This window comes from Lynx canadensis, chromosome X, assembly GCF_007474595.2.
Source record: "Lynx canadensis isolate LIC74 chromosome X, mLynCan4.pri.v2, whole genome shotgun sequence".
NCBI lineage: Eukaryota > Metazoa > Chordata > Mammalia > Carnivora > Felidae > Lynx > Lynx canadensis.
The window spans coordinates 108,101,488-108,115,895 of record NC_044321.2 but is presented as its reverse complement, the minus strand read 5'-3'; the positions used below and the strand labels follow the sequence as shown (position 1 = coordinate 108,115,895).

At 47.8% G+C, this 14,408-nt stretch overlaps 1 protein-coding gene across 1 annotated transcript in view; it reads left to right on the top strand.

Annotated features, from left to right (window-relative positions):
- The first annotated feature begins 1,010 nt into the window (after window positions 1–1,010).
- Window positions 1,011–14,408, top strand: part of GPC3 (glypican 3) — a 430,661-nt gene continuing 417,263 nt past the window's right edge. Inside the window, exon 1 of the mRNA XM_030306119.2 lies at window positions 1,011–1,321. Within this exon, the coding sequence (XP_030161979.1) occupies window positions 1,147–1,321 (175 nt within the window). The 5' untranslated portion in view covers window positions 1,011–1,146. The remainder of the gene's footprint in view (window positions 1,322–14,408) is intronic.

Here is a 14,408-nt window from a genome sequence, read left to right as displayed (position 1 = left end):
TTGTAATGAGTTAGGCTGGCGTTAAGCTCCAGGTTATTTTGTTGTCGCCAGTTGTGCTTTGCTTCACGAAGCGTCACCTGGGGCTATCTTGCAGGAGACAGATTCTTTTAACATTCTGGGATCAGGTGCTTTCTCTGATTTTGCGTGGCTCTTTGGAATCAAACCTAGCACATCCCACGGGCTTTGAGACTTTTTAGGTACGGGAGTCAGAGAAGAGGCAGGCTGTGACCCGCCCCCCCCCCGCCCCCCCCCCCCCCCCCCGCCGCACCGGCGGTCCCCAGCTGCCCCCAGCTGCCCCAGAATGTAACTATTCGTGGGTTGGGTTTGCGAACCCGGCGGGGGTTGCCGCGTTGGGAAAACGGTGCGAGGGAAGCCCCTCGGAGAGCAGGAAGAGGTGGTGGATTTTGCACGGAAGGGGAAGACCTCGGGTGGCTCCGGTGGCCAGAGACGAGCTGGACAGGGCTGGCAGGAGGCCTGTGGCGAAGGGGAGAGGGGCCCCGAGGCCAGGGAGCCCCGCGCACCACGAAGAAGGATGGAGAGGTTGCAAAAATCCTAAAGGGAAAAGCCCTGCCGGCTGTAGGCCAATGAGCGGCGGGAAGGAGGAGTGAGGCTGGGGAACTTCTCCCAGAGCCAGTCAGAGGGGACGGCTGCTGGGAAGCCAATCAGCGCGCCGGAGCCCGCAGCCCCTCTGCAGTAGTTATGCCAGAGCGCCCTGGGTAGAGCGGCGGCGAGCGGGCAGCTGGGCTGGGCCGCCAGGAGCCACCGCACGCGCTCGGCGCCCTCCTCCCCGCCGCCCTCGCCCGGTCCCCGCGCCGCCGCGCCCCCGCGGGCCCCGCGGCCCCGCGCCCCGCACCCGCGGGCTCGCCACCGCTCGGCGGCCGCCGCCCCCTGGCCGCGCGCTTGGCCTCGCCCCGCCCCGCCCGGTCCCCCGTCGCCCCGCCCCGCCCGCCGGCCCCGCCCCGCCCGAGCCGCCGAGCCGTTCCCGCCCTCGCCCCGCGCCCAGGTAGCTGCGAGGAAACTTTTGCCGCGGCTGGGTAGCGGCACGTCTCCCGCTCCTCAGGGCCGCTGCCAGCCTCGCCGGGTCTCGGGACTGCTCTCGCTCCCGCTGCCACTCTCCCGCGCTCTCCTCGCTGCCCGCGAAGCAGGATGGCGGGGACCGTGCGCACCGCGTGCTTGGTGGTGGCGATGCTGCTCGGCTTGGGCTGCCCCGGACAGGCGCAGCCCCCGCCGCCGCCGCCGGACGCCACCTGTCACCAGGTCCGCTCCTTCTTCCAGAGACTGCAGCCCGGACTCAAGTGGGTGCCCGAAACCCCCGTGCCAGGTGAGGAGGAGTCCCCGCGCGCGTGCCCCGCGCCCGGCGGTGAGCCGGGGTGGGGGTGGGGGTGGGGGTGGGGGGCGAGTGGCGGCCGTACCCCGAGCGCGCCGGCCCCGCGGGCCGGCGGTCGTACGCCCCGCCGCTGGGCACTCGGGAGCGGTCGCTGCGCCCGCGGCCCGGCCAGGTCTACCGGGGGAGGGCGGAAGGGTGAGTAGCGATCGTGTCTGCATCCCCCCGACTCGCTCTGCTGTCGGGGAAGGTGCGGGTGGGAGGAACCGCGGGGATGGCCTTCCCGCGAGCGCCCATTTTTGGGGGGAGGGCGGGAAGGGGGGAGCTGCTTCCCTGGGCCTCGGCGAACTGCCGCCCCACAGCCGAGCCGGTGCCTCGGGCGTTTGCCACCCTCGCTCGCACGAACGTGCCAGCATTTCAGCCTCAGCCGGACCGCGGCTCCGGCCGTTCCCTCCCCAACCTGCCCCCACGCCCTCCTTTCCGCAGCCTGGGTTCCCGGGGCTCGCGGGCCCAAGTGCAGGCAAAGTTGAGGACAGATCTCCGAATCCGCAGTGGCAGGTAGAGACACGCTGGGGAAACTTTTGAGTAGGTGGGTCCCCGCGATGAGGAGGACCGATCCTTTTCCTTCAAAACAGCGTCCCTTATCTAGGTTGGCAAAATCGCTTCGGAAACGGTGCTGCTGGCCGGGGAGCAGGAGTCCAAAGATGATTTAACTCCTCCCCTTCTCAAATTCATCTGCCTTCTTGACAGGCTGGACCCTGAAGGGGAGATGATTTTAGGTGGAGGAAAGTTTCCGAACGCCTGCCTTTTGTTCTGCACAATCAGATCGTGTCGTAAGGGCGTATTTTAACCTTAGCTCAGGGCTGCCGCTGTCAACAGATGAATATTAATGGCCTCGCGTGATTGACTGTCCCGCGGTTGGACTCCTAAAAGCCTGCTTTAGAATCCAATTAGGACAAGTTGCTACACTGACAATGCGGGCAAGCAGAGTTGGTTTCAAACAGGTTAATTTATCGGAGGTGCGCTCCGCAGCAACGGCCGGTGGCAGTCGCAAACCCTGCGACGTCTGTGGCCTCCGGGGTCTCTTTCCCGACCCGTGCATCCGGCGGGGCGCGCGCCCCGCGCTTCGGAGGGATCGGGAAGCAGCCCTCGTCAAAACTTGGCTCGTGGCTCTCAACAAGTCAGAGAGGCGGGTCCGATGGTCGGACCAAGTTGTGAATGCGATGCGCGCCCTGTGGGCGCTAGCAGCGAGCGTTCGCTAGCGGGAGGTTACCTAGGCAGCCAGCGCGCCCTCAGCCCTCAGCCTTTTCTTTAGGTGGATGAAAAGAGCCAAGCGAGCCTGCTGTTTGGTTGCAAAGGTAATTGGTCACCCCTTTTGGCGACTGAAATGCATTTGCGCGTACGTTAAATATTGCTTGGCAGGATTTCGCTTTATGGGAGGGGAGAACTGCCTCTTCCACTGTTAGGTGTTAATAACGTACCGCGTGGGCGTGTGCAGGAGCCGCAAGGGGCAACCTACGAATCGGTTCCACAGGGCTGAAACAACAGGCGAATGTCTCTCCCCTCGAAGTGCCGTGGTAATTAGATTGCTAAGGCCAGAGAACACGCTTTTGTTGATAATGTAAAAATTGGTCCTCACAGGATGAGTCCCCACAAGATGATTGGGTCCAGGGTTGGGGTTGGGGCCACATTTGGCTGATTTGAAGCCAGGGAGTAAAGGTTGTGCTCAAAAGAAGAAAAAGACCAGAGGGAACACGCTGATACTCAGCAACCCCCTCCCTCTACGCACACTCGTGCTGGCTGGTGCTGGCCCTCCCTCCTCCTCCCCAGCTCTCTGGCTGCCTGCCTCTTCACAGCATCTGTATACAAGTACTGGGACGGCCCACACACTGTGTGTAAGAGATTTGGCCTGGGCCTCCTCCCTCTGAGCTCCCTTGCTCCCTGCCTAGGGATGGCCATGCTGCAGAGAACAGGAACTCCTAATGGGGATTTTTCCTTTTCCTCCAGTATTTCCCGAACTCTGTAGGGAAAAAAAAATCACTTTCCAAGGGTCTTCGTAGAAACCCAGCTTCCCTGCTTCACTTGTATTTAACAAACACGTGCAGTGGTGAGCTCTACGTGGCCGGCACTGCTTTGACTCCGGCTGGAGTAAGGCCAGACTTCAAATACGGCGATACCCATGCCGCTACCATGTATCCTGGATTTTCTGGGGGCAGTGCAGATTGCCAGTACTCTGTCTTGGCACGAAAACCATGTGTCCTGGATTTCACTTGGGCAAATGTGGTCACTGTAGAGTGGAAAACATGGTGAAAATCCTAATGTCCATGTGTGGAAAGAGCTCATCAGTATTTCAGAGAAGAGACGATAATGGCAGACTAAATACAATGGCAAGTGCATAATTTCAAAGTGAATAAATGTGTAATTTGCTGCTGTCATTCAGTGGTTGGAAATTGAAAGAGAGCTGCAAATTATTTGATAGTTATGAACCATCAAGATGACCGCTTGACTTTTTTTTTTTTTCCATCTATATTTTAAGCCGTGTTCAGTTTTCCCGCTCCACTGTATTAACTGCATTAAAGCTTTCTTTGTCCCAGATAAAATGAGATTTGGTCACAGTAAGGAGAAATCCTGGAGAATGTCCTGTGTCACTTAGGGGGAGCATTTGGGATTGACTGCTAACTTCGGCCATTAGCAGAATTGGGTTAGAGTGGATAAGGTACATTTCTTATGCTAATATGGATGAGACTAAATGGCGTTTGAAATCAGCCAGCCTAAACAATAAATCACTGGTGTTGAAGGGGGCTACACCAGACTTCCACAAAGCTGATCTAAAGCCCTACAATCTCATGTTCCCATTTCTTTTAGAGCGTTCAAAGGCACGGGATAGCAATTCTAAATAGCATGTCCCCCAAATCCATAGATCTTTTCATACCCCACTCTCTTTTTTAAGGATTTGTAACTTGGAAAGCACCACAGATGGAAACCAGGCACACAGAGTTAGCATTTGGCAGAAAAATCCATATAACTGACTTTCAGTGTAGCTCTTTTGCCCTTATTTAATTTAGAAAAATTCAGAAAAAAGCCGATGAGCTCATAAGTCTAGATGTTTATTTTGTTTTGCTTAACCTACCCACAGGCGCAATCAAGAATGGATACAATTTTAGGCAAGGAACGTGAGCTAGTAATCAGACAATGATGTTTCCAGTTGTCTCAAGGGAATGTTACAGAAGTCTGAAAAAAAAATTCCTCTAAACAAAAATCAAGTGTAATTCACTTTATGAATGCCATACACCACTTTTGTGGGGGGTGGTGGTGAAGGGGACGGATCGGAATGAGAAAATCAAACAAACCGTGGTAGTGTTGCAACTCCCCAAAGATTGAGGGATCTTGCCTTAGAGGGCCTTGGAAAGTGCGGGAACCGATCCAGAAGGCCAAACTCCGGTATGGGTAAAAGGCAACCCTGAAGAGCCAGGATGGACTTGGCGTTTCTCAAAATAGATGAAACGACATAAAAGTCAAGATCAGCATTCTCGAAACAAAGAGAGAGTGTGCTATTGGTTGTTGTTGTTTTAAAGTGTGAGAACTAGCAACCGTATCTGGGTGGCCAGCTGTGGTTCCCCCATTCGTTTGAAGCAGTTAGTGGTCCTAGCGGAGAAGAAGAAGTGAAGTGTTGGGAGGGTTTTCTCTCTTCCGAGACCGCACCAGACATTTGGGCCAGCAGGTGATTCGTTAAAACTTGGAAAAAGTCGTATTATTGTATGCTAACTGGGAACAGTTGGGAGAGTCCTTTCGAATGTGGTCAGTGTATTTCTTCCACGCGCCCCGATGGTCGGTCCCGAGCTGTGCGTGGAGGGAAGCATGGATCCGATTGACGAGATAGCTGATGACTTGGGCTGCAAGGAGTGTGAGAGTGGCGCCCCTTGGCAGGCCCTGCACGAGGTGCTGGAGGTGCCGAGGGGAGCAAGACACAGTCCCTTTTGTCAAGGCCGCTCGCATTCTAGTGGGGGAGCATACGCGTAAACAGGCTTCTCAGGAAACTTGTAGGATTAAACAGGGTGAAAAGGGCTAGAAAATACCTCCAGGAAATTGGCTGAAATGGTCACAATAGCCAGCCTGGGCAAGGGAAAAGAACTGAAGAGATGAAGTGGGAGATAGGGCGAAGGCTCTTAATAGGGCCGCCATCTTACAAAGTTTTCTTAATTCTTGGAGCAAATTCCGTGTTTGTAAGCATTAGGAGATGTGTGCATGAGATAATTCTGATGGATGCTAGATGACACAGATGGTGTCAGTTTTGCAATTTTTTTTTTCCTATGGGCTGGTAGATTGCATCCAATATTTTGATGCAATATTTTTGAGCATTCTGCTACTTTCATCTTCAGAGTCGCAATGTTTGGTGTTCACTGTAGCCTAGAAAAAGGCTGCTTATTACCAACCTGGGAAGAAAGAGGCCTGGATTTGTCTGCTATGAGACAAGACAGAAAATATTTTTTCTCCTTAAATGGCAGCTATCAATGACCATGCCAACTTTAGTGTTTGATGCATGTACAAAAGCATGGGTCTTAAGAGGTATCTTATTACTCATTTCTAAGAAAATTGAAGATAATCACTTATAACTTGTGCACCCGATACATCATTTGGAAAGAATTTCACTAGGGATCATATTGCTCAACTGAAAAGTTCTGGCACGCTGAATTTGTACATTTTTGTGAATGCTTCCTTTACTCTGATCTCTCGCTTTTTTCTGCATATGGTTATTTGTATGTTTTAGATTAGAAGCTTCTTAAAGGGAAAGCACTGCATTTGATGCAGTGTTGAGCACAATACCGAGAGCACCATAGGGCAGTTAGTAAATTATTGACGATAATAGAATTTCTAGATCATTATGTATTCTCTATGAACTCTCAAATACTTTCCTAAGCTCTGTGCCATCTTACTTATTTTCAGAGCCTAAGTCCAGTTTCTTCTGGCACATTATTGGGGTATGTGGACAAACTTTTCAGGCTACATATATTTTGACTGGAGAAAGATTCGGTCTTTCCTTAGTTAGCTGGCAACGCATACCATCAAGAAGGGCTTATTAATGTCGAGTACCCAAAGAACAGATTGAAATTAGCAACATTGTTATGACTGGTTTAGTATCATTACAGATCAACAATTATTATAGCACATAAATTGTAGGACATCTCTTCAATCAAACTCTCTTTGATTTCATGTCAGCTAGACCTTTCTCGTTAACGTTGACATTACCGTATTTGGGAGTTGAGCTATAACACATGCACAGACCTGTTGAAGTACCCCACACGTTTCTGTAACCTGGGATCAGAATTTGTGCTCCAGCTCCATTCAAGAGACCGTAGTAGGAGCCAACATCTATTCAGCCCTAGCCAAGCTTGCAAATGGGTTTGATGTTTTGGGTAATCTAGGGTCTAATGGCAAGTGTGGGCAGAACCCTCCCCCCCACTCATCTGCCCATATTTAGCAAATTGTCTGGCTTGAAACAGGATCTCCAGCACTCCATTAAGAAATGAGCATCGGAGAATAGAATCCAAATCACGGGCCCCAGACTGGCTTTGGAGACAGCATAAGGTAATGGGAATTTACCTTCTGAGATAGAATGTCAGGGAGAATGCGATTCAGAAAGCAAGGTGAAGGTGGGCATACCGACAGAGAAAATGTGCATTTTGAAATGCTGCGTTTGAGGGGAAAACCCTCACTGGAACATTACCGTCTCGCTTGAACACCTTGTTGAATACAAAGTAAAGAAGATTTAGTTCCATACTTCCAGTTGGGCCGATTGAAGATCAATTACGTGGGTGCCAATTATTAGAAATACTTGTCTGCCATTTTTAAACAAAAATGAATCCAGATCGATTACCAAGAAAGGCATTTTCACTTCTGCCTCTCTTTGGGTGTAGCTGGATAAAGCCTTATTGGAGAGTTTGTATTTTTCCTCGTGAGTAAAAAAAGAGTGAATGTTAGGACCAAAATGCATTGCCAGTGTTCCAAACAGTTAATTACTTCCAGTAGCTGAAATTGTATTTATATGCTAGATTAGTAAATCTCCCAAGCTCTTTGAAGTATACTTAATAGGCTTATATTGATAAATAATTGATAGGAAGGGAGATAAAATACAAGTGAGAGTGGCAAGAAGAAGGGACAGGGAAGTTAAAGCCATTATAAAAGAAACCCCCACTCATTGTATCCTATCTATCCACCTGAAAGTTGAATGATGTACATTTCTCAGAAATGATGGTTCTGAGGGCCGCCTGGGTGGCTCAGTCGGTTTAGTGTCTGACTCTTGCTTTCATCTCAGGTCATGATCTCAGGGTCGGGGGGATTGACCCTGCATCAGGCTCCACGCTATGCATGGAGCCTGCTTGAGGTTCTCTCTCTCCCTCCCCTTCTCTCCGCCCCTCCCCCCGCACATGTGTGCGCATGTGCGTGCTCTCTCTCTCTCAAATGAGATAAAATGAATAATAATAATGAAAAATAAAACATTTTAGAAGAAGAAGTGATGCTTTTGAGAATATCCTGTGTTTTTCAGGATTTTCACAATGAAATATGTGTTTATTTCTTATAAATCCAGAATGAGGCAGAATTTTAGACTACAATTTTAATTGGTCTTCCTGAGTCTGTCTTTTGGAAATAAGTGTATGACTGCAAAATTAGAAATTGTGAGTATGGCATCTTTCAGGCATGTGTTCATTTTCATCTATGTCTGCCTTACTGGGCTGGGATCTTCATATTTGTATCTGCAGAATGTAGCACAGAGCATAGTACAAATCGTAGGTGCTCAATAAATATTTGTAGACTAAATGAATGAATGGAGGTAGAAATGTATTACAAAGAAAATTTCCTTGAAGCCAATATTTAAGTAGTTGATTCACTTTTACTAATATATTAAGGTTTCTAAAAAAGTAACTATTTTTCAGGTCAAAAATCCATTTGTTGTCTATAGGTAAGTGTCAAAGAACTGCTTTAATTCACGTGGCTGCACTCTAATTCCCTGAAAGAAGTAGACTAGCCACATCTTACGAGAGGTAAGTATTCTGTGCTTGTCTACAAGGCTATTCTAAGTAGTTTATAGATAAATACATCTACGTCTACATAAATGCATACATTTCCTTTACAAATCTGTGGTATTTAGGTTCCAAAAATAATGCAGCTTGGTGGCACTTAACAGAAACATACAAGGAATGTACGTAAGTTTTTCTTTGCTCTTTGGTGTTCCTTACGTAGAACATCGAGTTTCATAAGTGTACATTTAGAAGGACATAATCCAAAGTGGATATTCAGCCATGGAGATTTTATTGGAGTAGGATAAAGGGCCTCATGAGAGTTCTCTTAATTTCTGTATGCGTTAGAGCAGACTTTTAAAGTCAGCTGAGAAAACTCAACTAGTTGGCTAGGGATGACCCACTGGGAATTCTTTCAGCTAGAAGCCCAACTAGGAAAGAGGGTAAAAAAGAAAGGGAGGGTGTTCTTTTGAAAATAATATCAGAATTGCCTTTGTATCCTTTCCTCCTTAATTATGGTTCTGCTCCCTCTCCCCTAAACTCTTCATTCTGGTACTTGTATTATATAGCAGCATCCTGGGATTCCTCATTGCTCTCTGTCCAGTTTTGGTTTGGATGATCGAAGCTGAGGGAAATGTGGGGAAGAGAGGAAGGGTTAGAGCTACAGATTCAGGGACGACGTTCAAATCCCTTACCCTGGCATGTATCAGAAAGTTCACTGACACATAACAGACTTGAAAGGAGTAGAAAACATTTGACTTTGGAAATTTGCATGTGCAGAGAAAATGTGGAGATATGCCCCAGTTGCATCTGGGTCACAGAAATACTCTTTGTTCACGTCTTGGTTTGGTGAAGTACATAGCTTATTCATAGCATCTGCCAGACCCTACAGTCGTTGAATGCGGGAGCTATATTTGATTCATCGTGATATCCTCTAGAGTGGTGAGTAGAGGGCCTTGTACAGAGTTGTTAATAAAGATTGGAATGAATGTGAGAATAAACGCCTAGAGACACAGTCTGCAGGACTTGACCGCTGTTGAATGAGATCCTAGGATGGCAGGCACCTAGAGAACGACTGGGTCTCTGGATGCATCATTGGCTAAGTTGATCTGTGGTAGGGACTGCGGATGGGGTGGTGGAGGGGAAGCCATTTTATTTGTTCTCTGTGGCCCTGGGAGCCTTGTTGCCCCTCTTTCAAGATTGAGATCTGGGGGGGGGGGAGTGACAAATGGAAAATTTTACCTACAGATTTATCTAAATGTGGTCCTTGGGGGGAACCTGGCTGGCTCAGTCGGTGGAGCATGCGACTCTTGATCTTGGGATCGTGAGTTCAAGCCCCACATTGGGTATAGAGCCTACTTAAAAAAATAAGTGTGGTATTTGGATATGTTTTATATGTATTTTTATTTATATATTTATATGTATGTGTGTATTCATAGATTATATATGTACAAATATTCTATATTTCTATTTTGATAGCAACAATTTATAATCATGTGTTATTTAAACTGTTTGAAAGTTGTTAATTATTACTGTTGGTAGTGAGAGGTCTTTGAAAAAAAATTTTTTTAATGCTTATTTATTTGAGAGAGAGAGAGAGAGAGAGAGGGAGGGAGAAAGAGAGAGGCAGAACGTGAGCTGGGGACAGCAGAGAGAGAGGGAGACACAGAATCTGAAGCAGGCTCCAGGCTCTGAGCGGTCAGCACAGAGCACGATGCGGGGCTCAAACTCACAAACTGCGAGACCATGACCTGAGCTGAAGTCGGACGCTTAACTGACTGAGCCACCCAGGCGCCCCAATAGTGGGTGGTCTTTTACAACCATACCTTACATTTGTGTCGTGAAAGCCTTGCTTTCATGTATCTTATGTACAGACAATGCAGTCACTCATAAAGTGTCTGCAGATTTTGAGTTCCACTAAGCTGTTTGGTTCCAACACACACACATACACACTCACGTTTGTACACTCATACATACCAACATACAATATCCCTACATCTGTCCGTCCTTAATAACCTAGAGAATAAGCCTAGCTTACCCTGGGAAGAGGTAAGGGGTACAGCTTTTCAGAGCTCGAGTAAACCATTTTCAGTTGGATTGGCCCCAAATTGTTGCAGAGCAAATTGTCACTGATATCATAGAGCTCATTTATTAAGTTCCATCATTATCCTAAGTACAGAGATGTGATCGCCATTTAAAACAGTGGTGGTCAACCCAAACTGTGAATTTGGCTCATTTTGGAGAATGACTTCTAGCACTGGCTGCATAGCATGTTGAGCTCCATAGAAATGAGAATGTGACCCAAGAGGCAGTTTCCAAGTTAGCTTTCATGGACTGATTGTATTGGGGACCACATTGAGTTGTTTTGGAAAACAGATGGAAATTCTCAGCAAAGGAACCTACTAATAATGAACCTTATATGCTATCTCTGCATAAATATTTAAAAGTTTTTCATTCATTCTCTCCTTCAGCCAACATTCACTGAGCACTGATTCCAAGCCAGGTACTGATGGCGTGAGATAAAATCACTGCCTAGCGCGGGGGCCGGATAAGGAAAACCAGAGATGTCAAGGCAGTGCCATGAGAGCTGTCATGGAGCTGGGCACCATGGACGGATCTGGGGGGCTGTTGAGCTATGGAGCAGGGGTGCCCCGCTGCCCTTAAGTTGGCTGTCATGTAAGGTATACGCAGAGGCACAAAGACACAAAATGACACATTTGCTGGGCTGGAATACTTTGGATTGCTTGGCGAACAGCTGTGGGGAAAGGAGAGGAAAGATGAACTGGAAAAGTAGGCAGGAAATGCTGAGGAGTTTCCTCGGGCCGTGTCCAAGCATGATGAGGAGCCATGAAAACATTTTAAGAAGAGAAAACATATGGAAAATGACCGGAGAGTGAGTGGTGACAAGGAGTTTTAGTAATACAGGTGGAGAAGGAGGGCAGTAAATAAGGGAGTAAAAGATAAAGTTGAGAGACTAGAGGAAGTGGACCAGGTAAGTCTAGAACTTCTAGTTTTTCTGGGTGGTGGGGTATGGCACATAATAGGTGGTCAGGAAATATTTGTTAAATAAATGAGTGAAATATAGGAAGAATATACTTTTTAAAATATTTTTAAACTAAACTCTACCCCCAGTGTGGGGGCTTGAACAGACGACCTTGAGGTCAAACGTCACATGCTCTACCAACTGAGCCAGCCAGGCGCCCCAGGAAGAACATATTTTTAAGGGGTGAAATAATGAGTTTGATTTTGAAGGGGCTGAGTTTGAGGGGTTCTTTGATCATTGAGGCAGAAATGTCTGCTAGACAGTTGAGCCTGTGTTTTGGATCATAGAAGAGAGAGAAATCAGGGCTGGGGATACATACTTGGACATTAACAGAATATAGATGGTAATTGAAACTCTGGGAATAGATGAGATCACTGGGAAATAGTATGTATACTCTTCTAGAGTTCAGGAGAAGCATAGTTGGGACTCATGAGCATATAGGCTTAAGTTGGAAGTCATGGGTGTGGATGATATTTTCCAGGCTTTTGCATGTGACACATCTTAAAATGCATTTTGCCAACATCTGGTGATTTAAAAAAAAAAAAAAACTGCCAAAGACTTCAAGAATTCTCTTGATTAAGAGAAAGTATGAGTATATGTTGTCATGGTCCAAGATTTTGTAAATAAGATAATGCACTACCAAATGCACGTGCGTGCACAAACACACACACACACGCACACACACACACACACGACGGTGGGGGGGGATGTAGAGAAGTATATTTGAATCAAGGGATTGGACTTCTATTATTTTTGATAGCAGTAATTAATGATTTGGTGTGATCTTTAAACTGTTTGCAAGTTGTTAATTGTTACTCTTAGCAGTGGGTGGTCTTTCACAACCATTTGTGTTGTGAAAGCTTTGCATTCACATATCTTATGTACAGACAATGCAACCACTAATAAAGTGTCCCTAGCTTCTGAATTCCGCTGACCTGCTTGCTTCTGACATAGAGACCCCTCTGCACACTACCCCCCTACCCCCACTAGCTGGGGAGCAGCGTCTCACTCTGGAGAATGAAAGCTGTAGCCGTGTGTAGCTTTTGGAGCTCTGGTCTCTATTCCACGGCAGACTGGGCCCTGCTGGCTGGTCTCTGAAACATGTGGTTCCAAGCAAATACTAGGCATACTTGTGTAATTGGGCTGATCTTGTCTTAAGTGTCTATGGAGATGTAATGTTTCTTTGGTTGCGGGGAGAGAGGGTGGTCTAATGTTCTGTTTCTCTGGCATGAATAGTTTCTTTAATTTCCCTTTTGGTTAAGAGATTGCCTTCATTGGGGTTTCTACTTTCATTCAACGTAAGCTTGAAAGTCCTTGATCTCTCGCTGATTTAAAAAAAAAATTTTTTTACTGTTTCTTTTGAGAGAGAGCGCGAGTCGTGGAGGGGCAAAGAGAAGGAGAGACACAGAATCCGAAGTAGGGTCTAGGCTCCGAGCTGTCAGCTTAGAGCCCGACATGGGGCTTGCAGTCAGGAACTGAGAGATCATAACCTGGGCCGAAGTTGGACGCTTAACGGACACAGCCACCCAGGCGCCCCTCCAGTTGATGTTTGGAGGCCACTTTCAGGTTGATGGAATAGTTTGGAAAGGCCCCAAGGGAAGAGCATGGAAACTACCATTTACTGAGTGCCTGCTATGTGCCAGGTGCTTTATGTTTAATCTCATTTAATCTACACAGCAAACCTGAAAGATAGGTGGCATCATCTCCATTTTACAGGTGAAGAAACTGAGGCCCAGAAAGGTTTCCTTTCCCCAAGGTTGTGTAAGCGGCGGAGCCACGATTTGCATCTGGATTTGTCTCACTTGATAGCGCATGGTCTTTCTAGTATGCCCACTGGGTTCCGAAGGGGAAGGAATATGGTCTGGATATAAAGCATTTGACTTAACTTCCCACACTCCTTTGACTTTGTGACATTTTTTGCTCTGGGCTCCTCTCCTACTCCAGAGCTGATTCTCTCTCTGCTTGTTTGCCTCCTTCCTCCCACCCCTTCTTAGACGCAAGTGCTCCAGCAGCCTTTGTCCTTTGCCCCTTCTGTTCTCTCTCTGCTCATTCCCACACCCATTCCCATGACTTCATTATCTTCGCTGTTCGAATGACTCCCATATCTCTTTCCAGCCTGACCTCTTTCTTGCTGTCCAGTTCAGAATTTCCTAGTCGCCCGCCGAGCATCTCCATCCAGAAGTCCTGCCAACGCTTCACTTTCAACAGAGCCAAAAACTAGTCCATCATTTTCTTTTCCTGTCTGCGCAAACCTGCCTCTCTCCAACATTCTGCATTTCTGGTGATAGCAACTCTGGTACCCGGGCCTGAAGCCATGAAGTCATCTTGGACTTCTCTCTGTACACATCTCTCACCCAAATGAAATGGCTAAGTCCTGCAAGTCTGCCTCCGTCGTGTCTGTCCTCCGTCGCCCTTACCTCCTTGGCACGTGTGCCCTCTAAGCACATCAGGCTCCTATCTGAAAGGACCCTGTAGTTGTCTGCTCCCAAGTCTTTGCTTATGGGCCACCTGACTGTCTGCCTTTTATTGATGCAGTCATCTAGTCCTACCCGCTTTTCAAGGCGGCAGTGCGATCCACCTCCTGATGAATCACATCAGGATTCCCTATGACACTTCCCTTTGAACCCTGGCATCACTGTACTTCTCCTATGGCCTTGGGTCTCGCTGGCTCTTCTAATTATTTATATACTGGGCTTCCTACTAGAGGCTTCCTCCTTAAAGTGTGGCCCATGCACCAGTGGCATCGGCATCATCTGAGAGCTTGTAAGAAATGCAGAACCTCAGGCCCCATCCCAGACCTGCTGAACCACATCTGTATTTTTAAACAAGATCCCCAGGTGATCTGGATGCACGTTAAAGCTGGAGAAGGGCTGCTCGCAAGTGTAAGCTCCTTCAGGGCAAGAACCTTGCAGGAGTTAAGGGAGGGTTTTGCACATAATAGATCAATGTTCTTTTGATTTCTTGCATTTGTGCTGGCTTCCCCATTCATTCATTCATGTGGCCTCCGAGACCCTAAACACAAGAA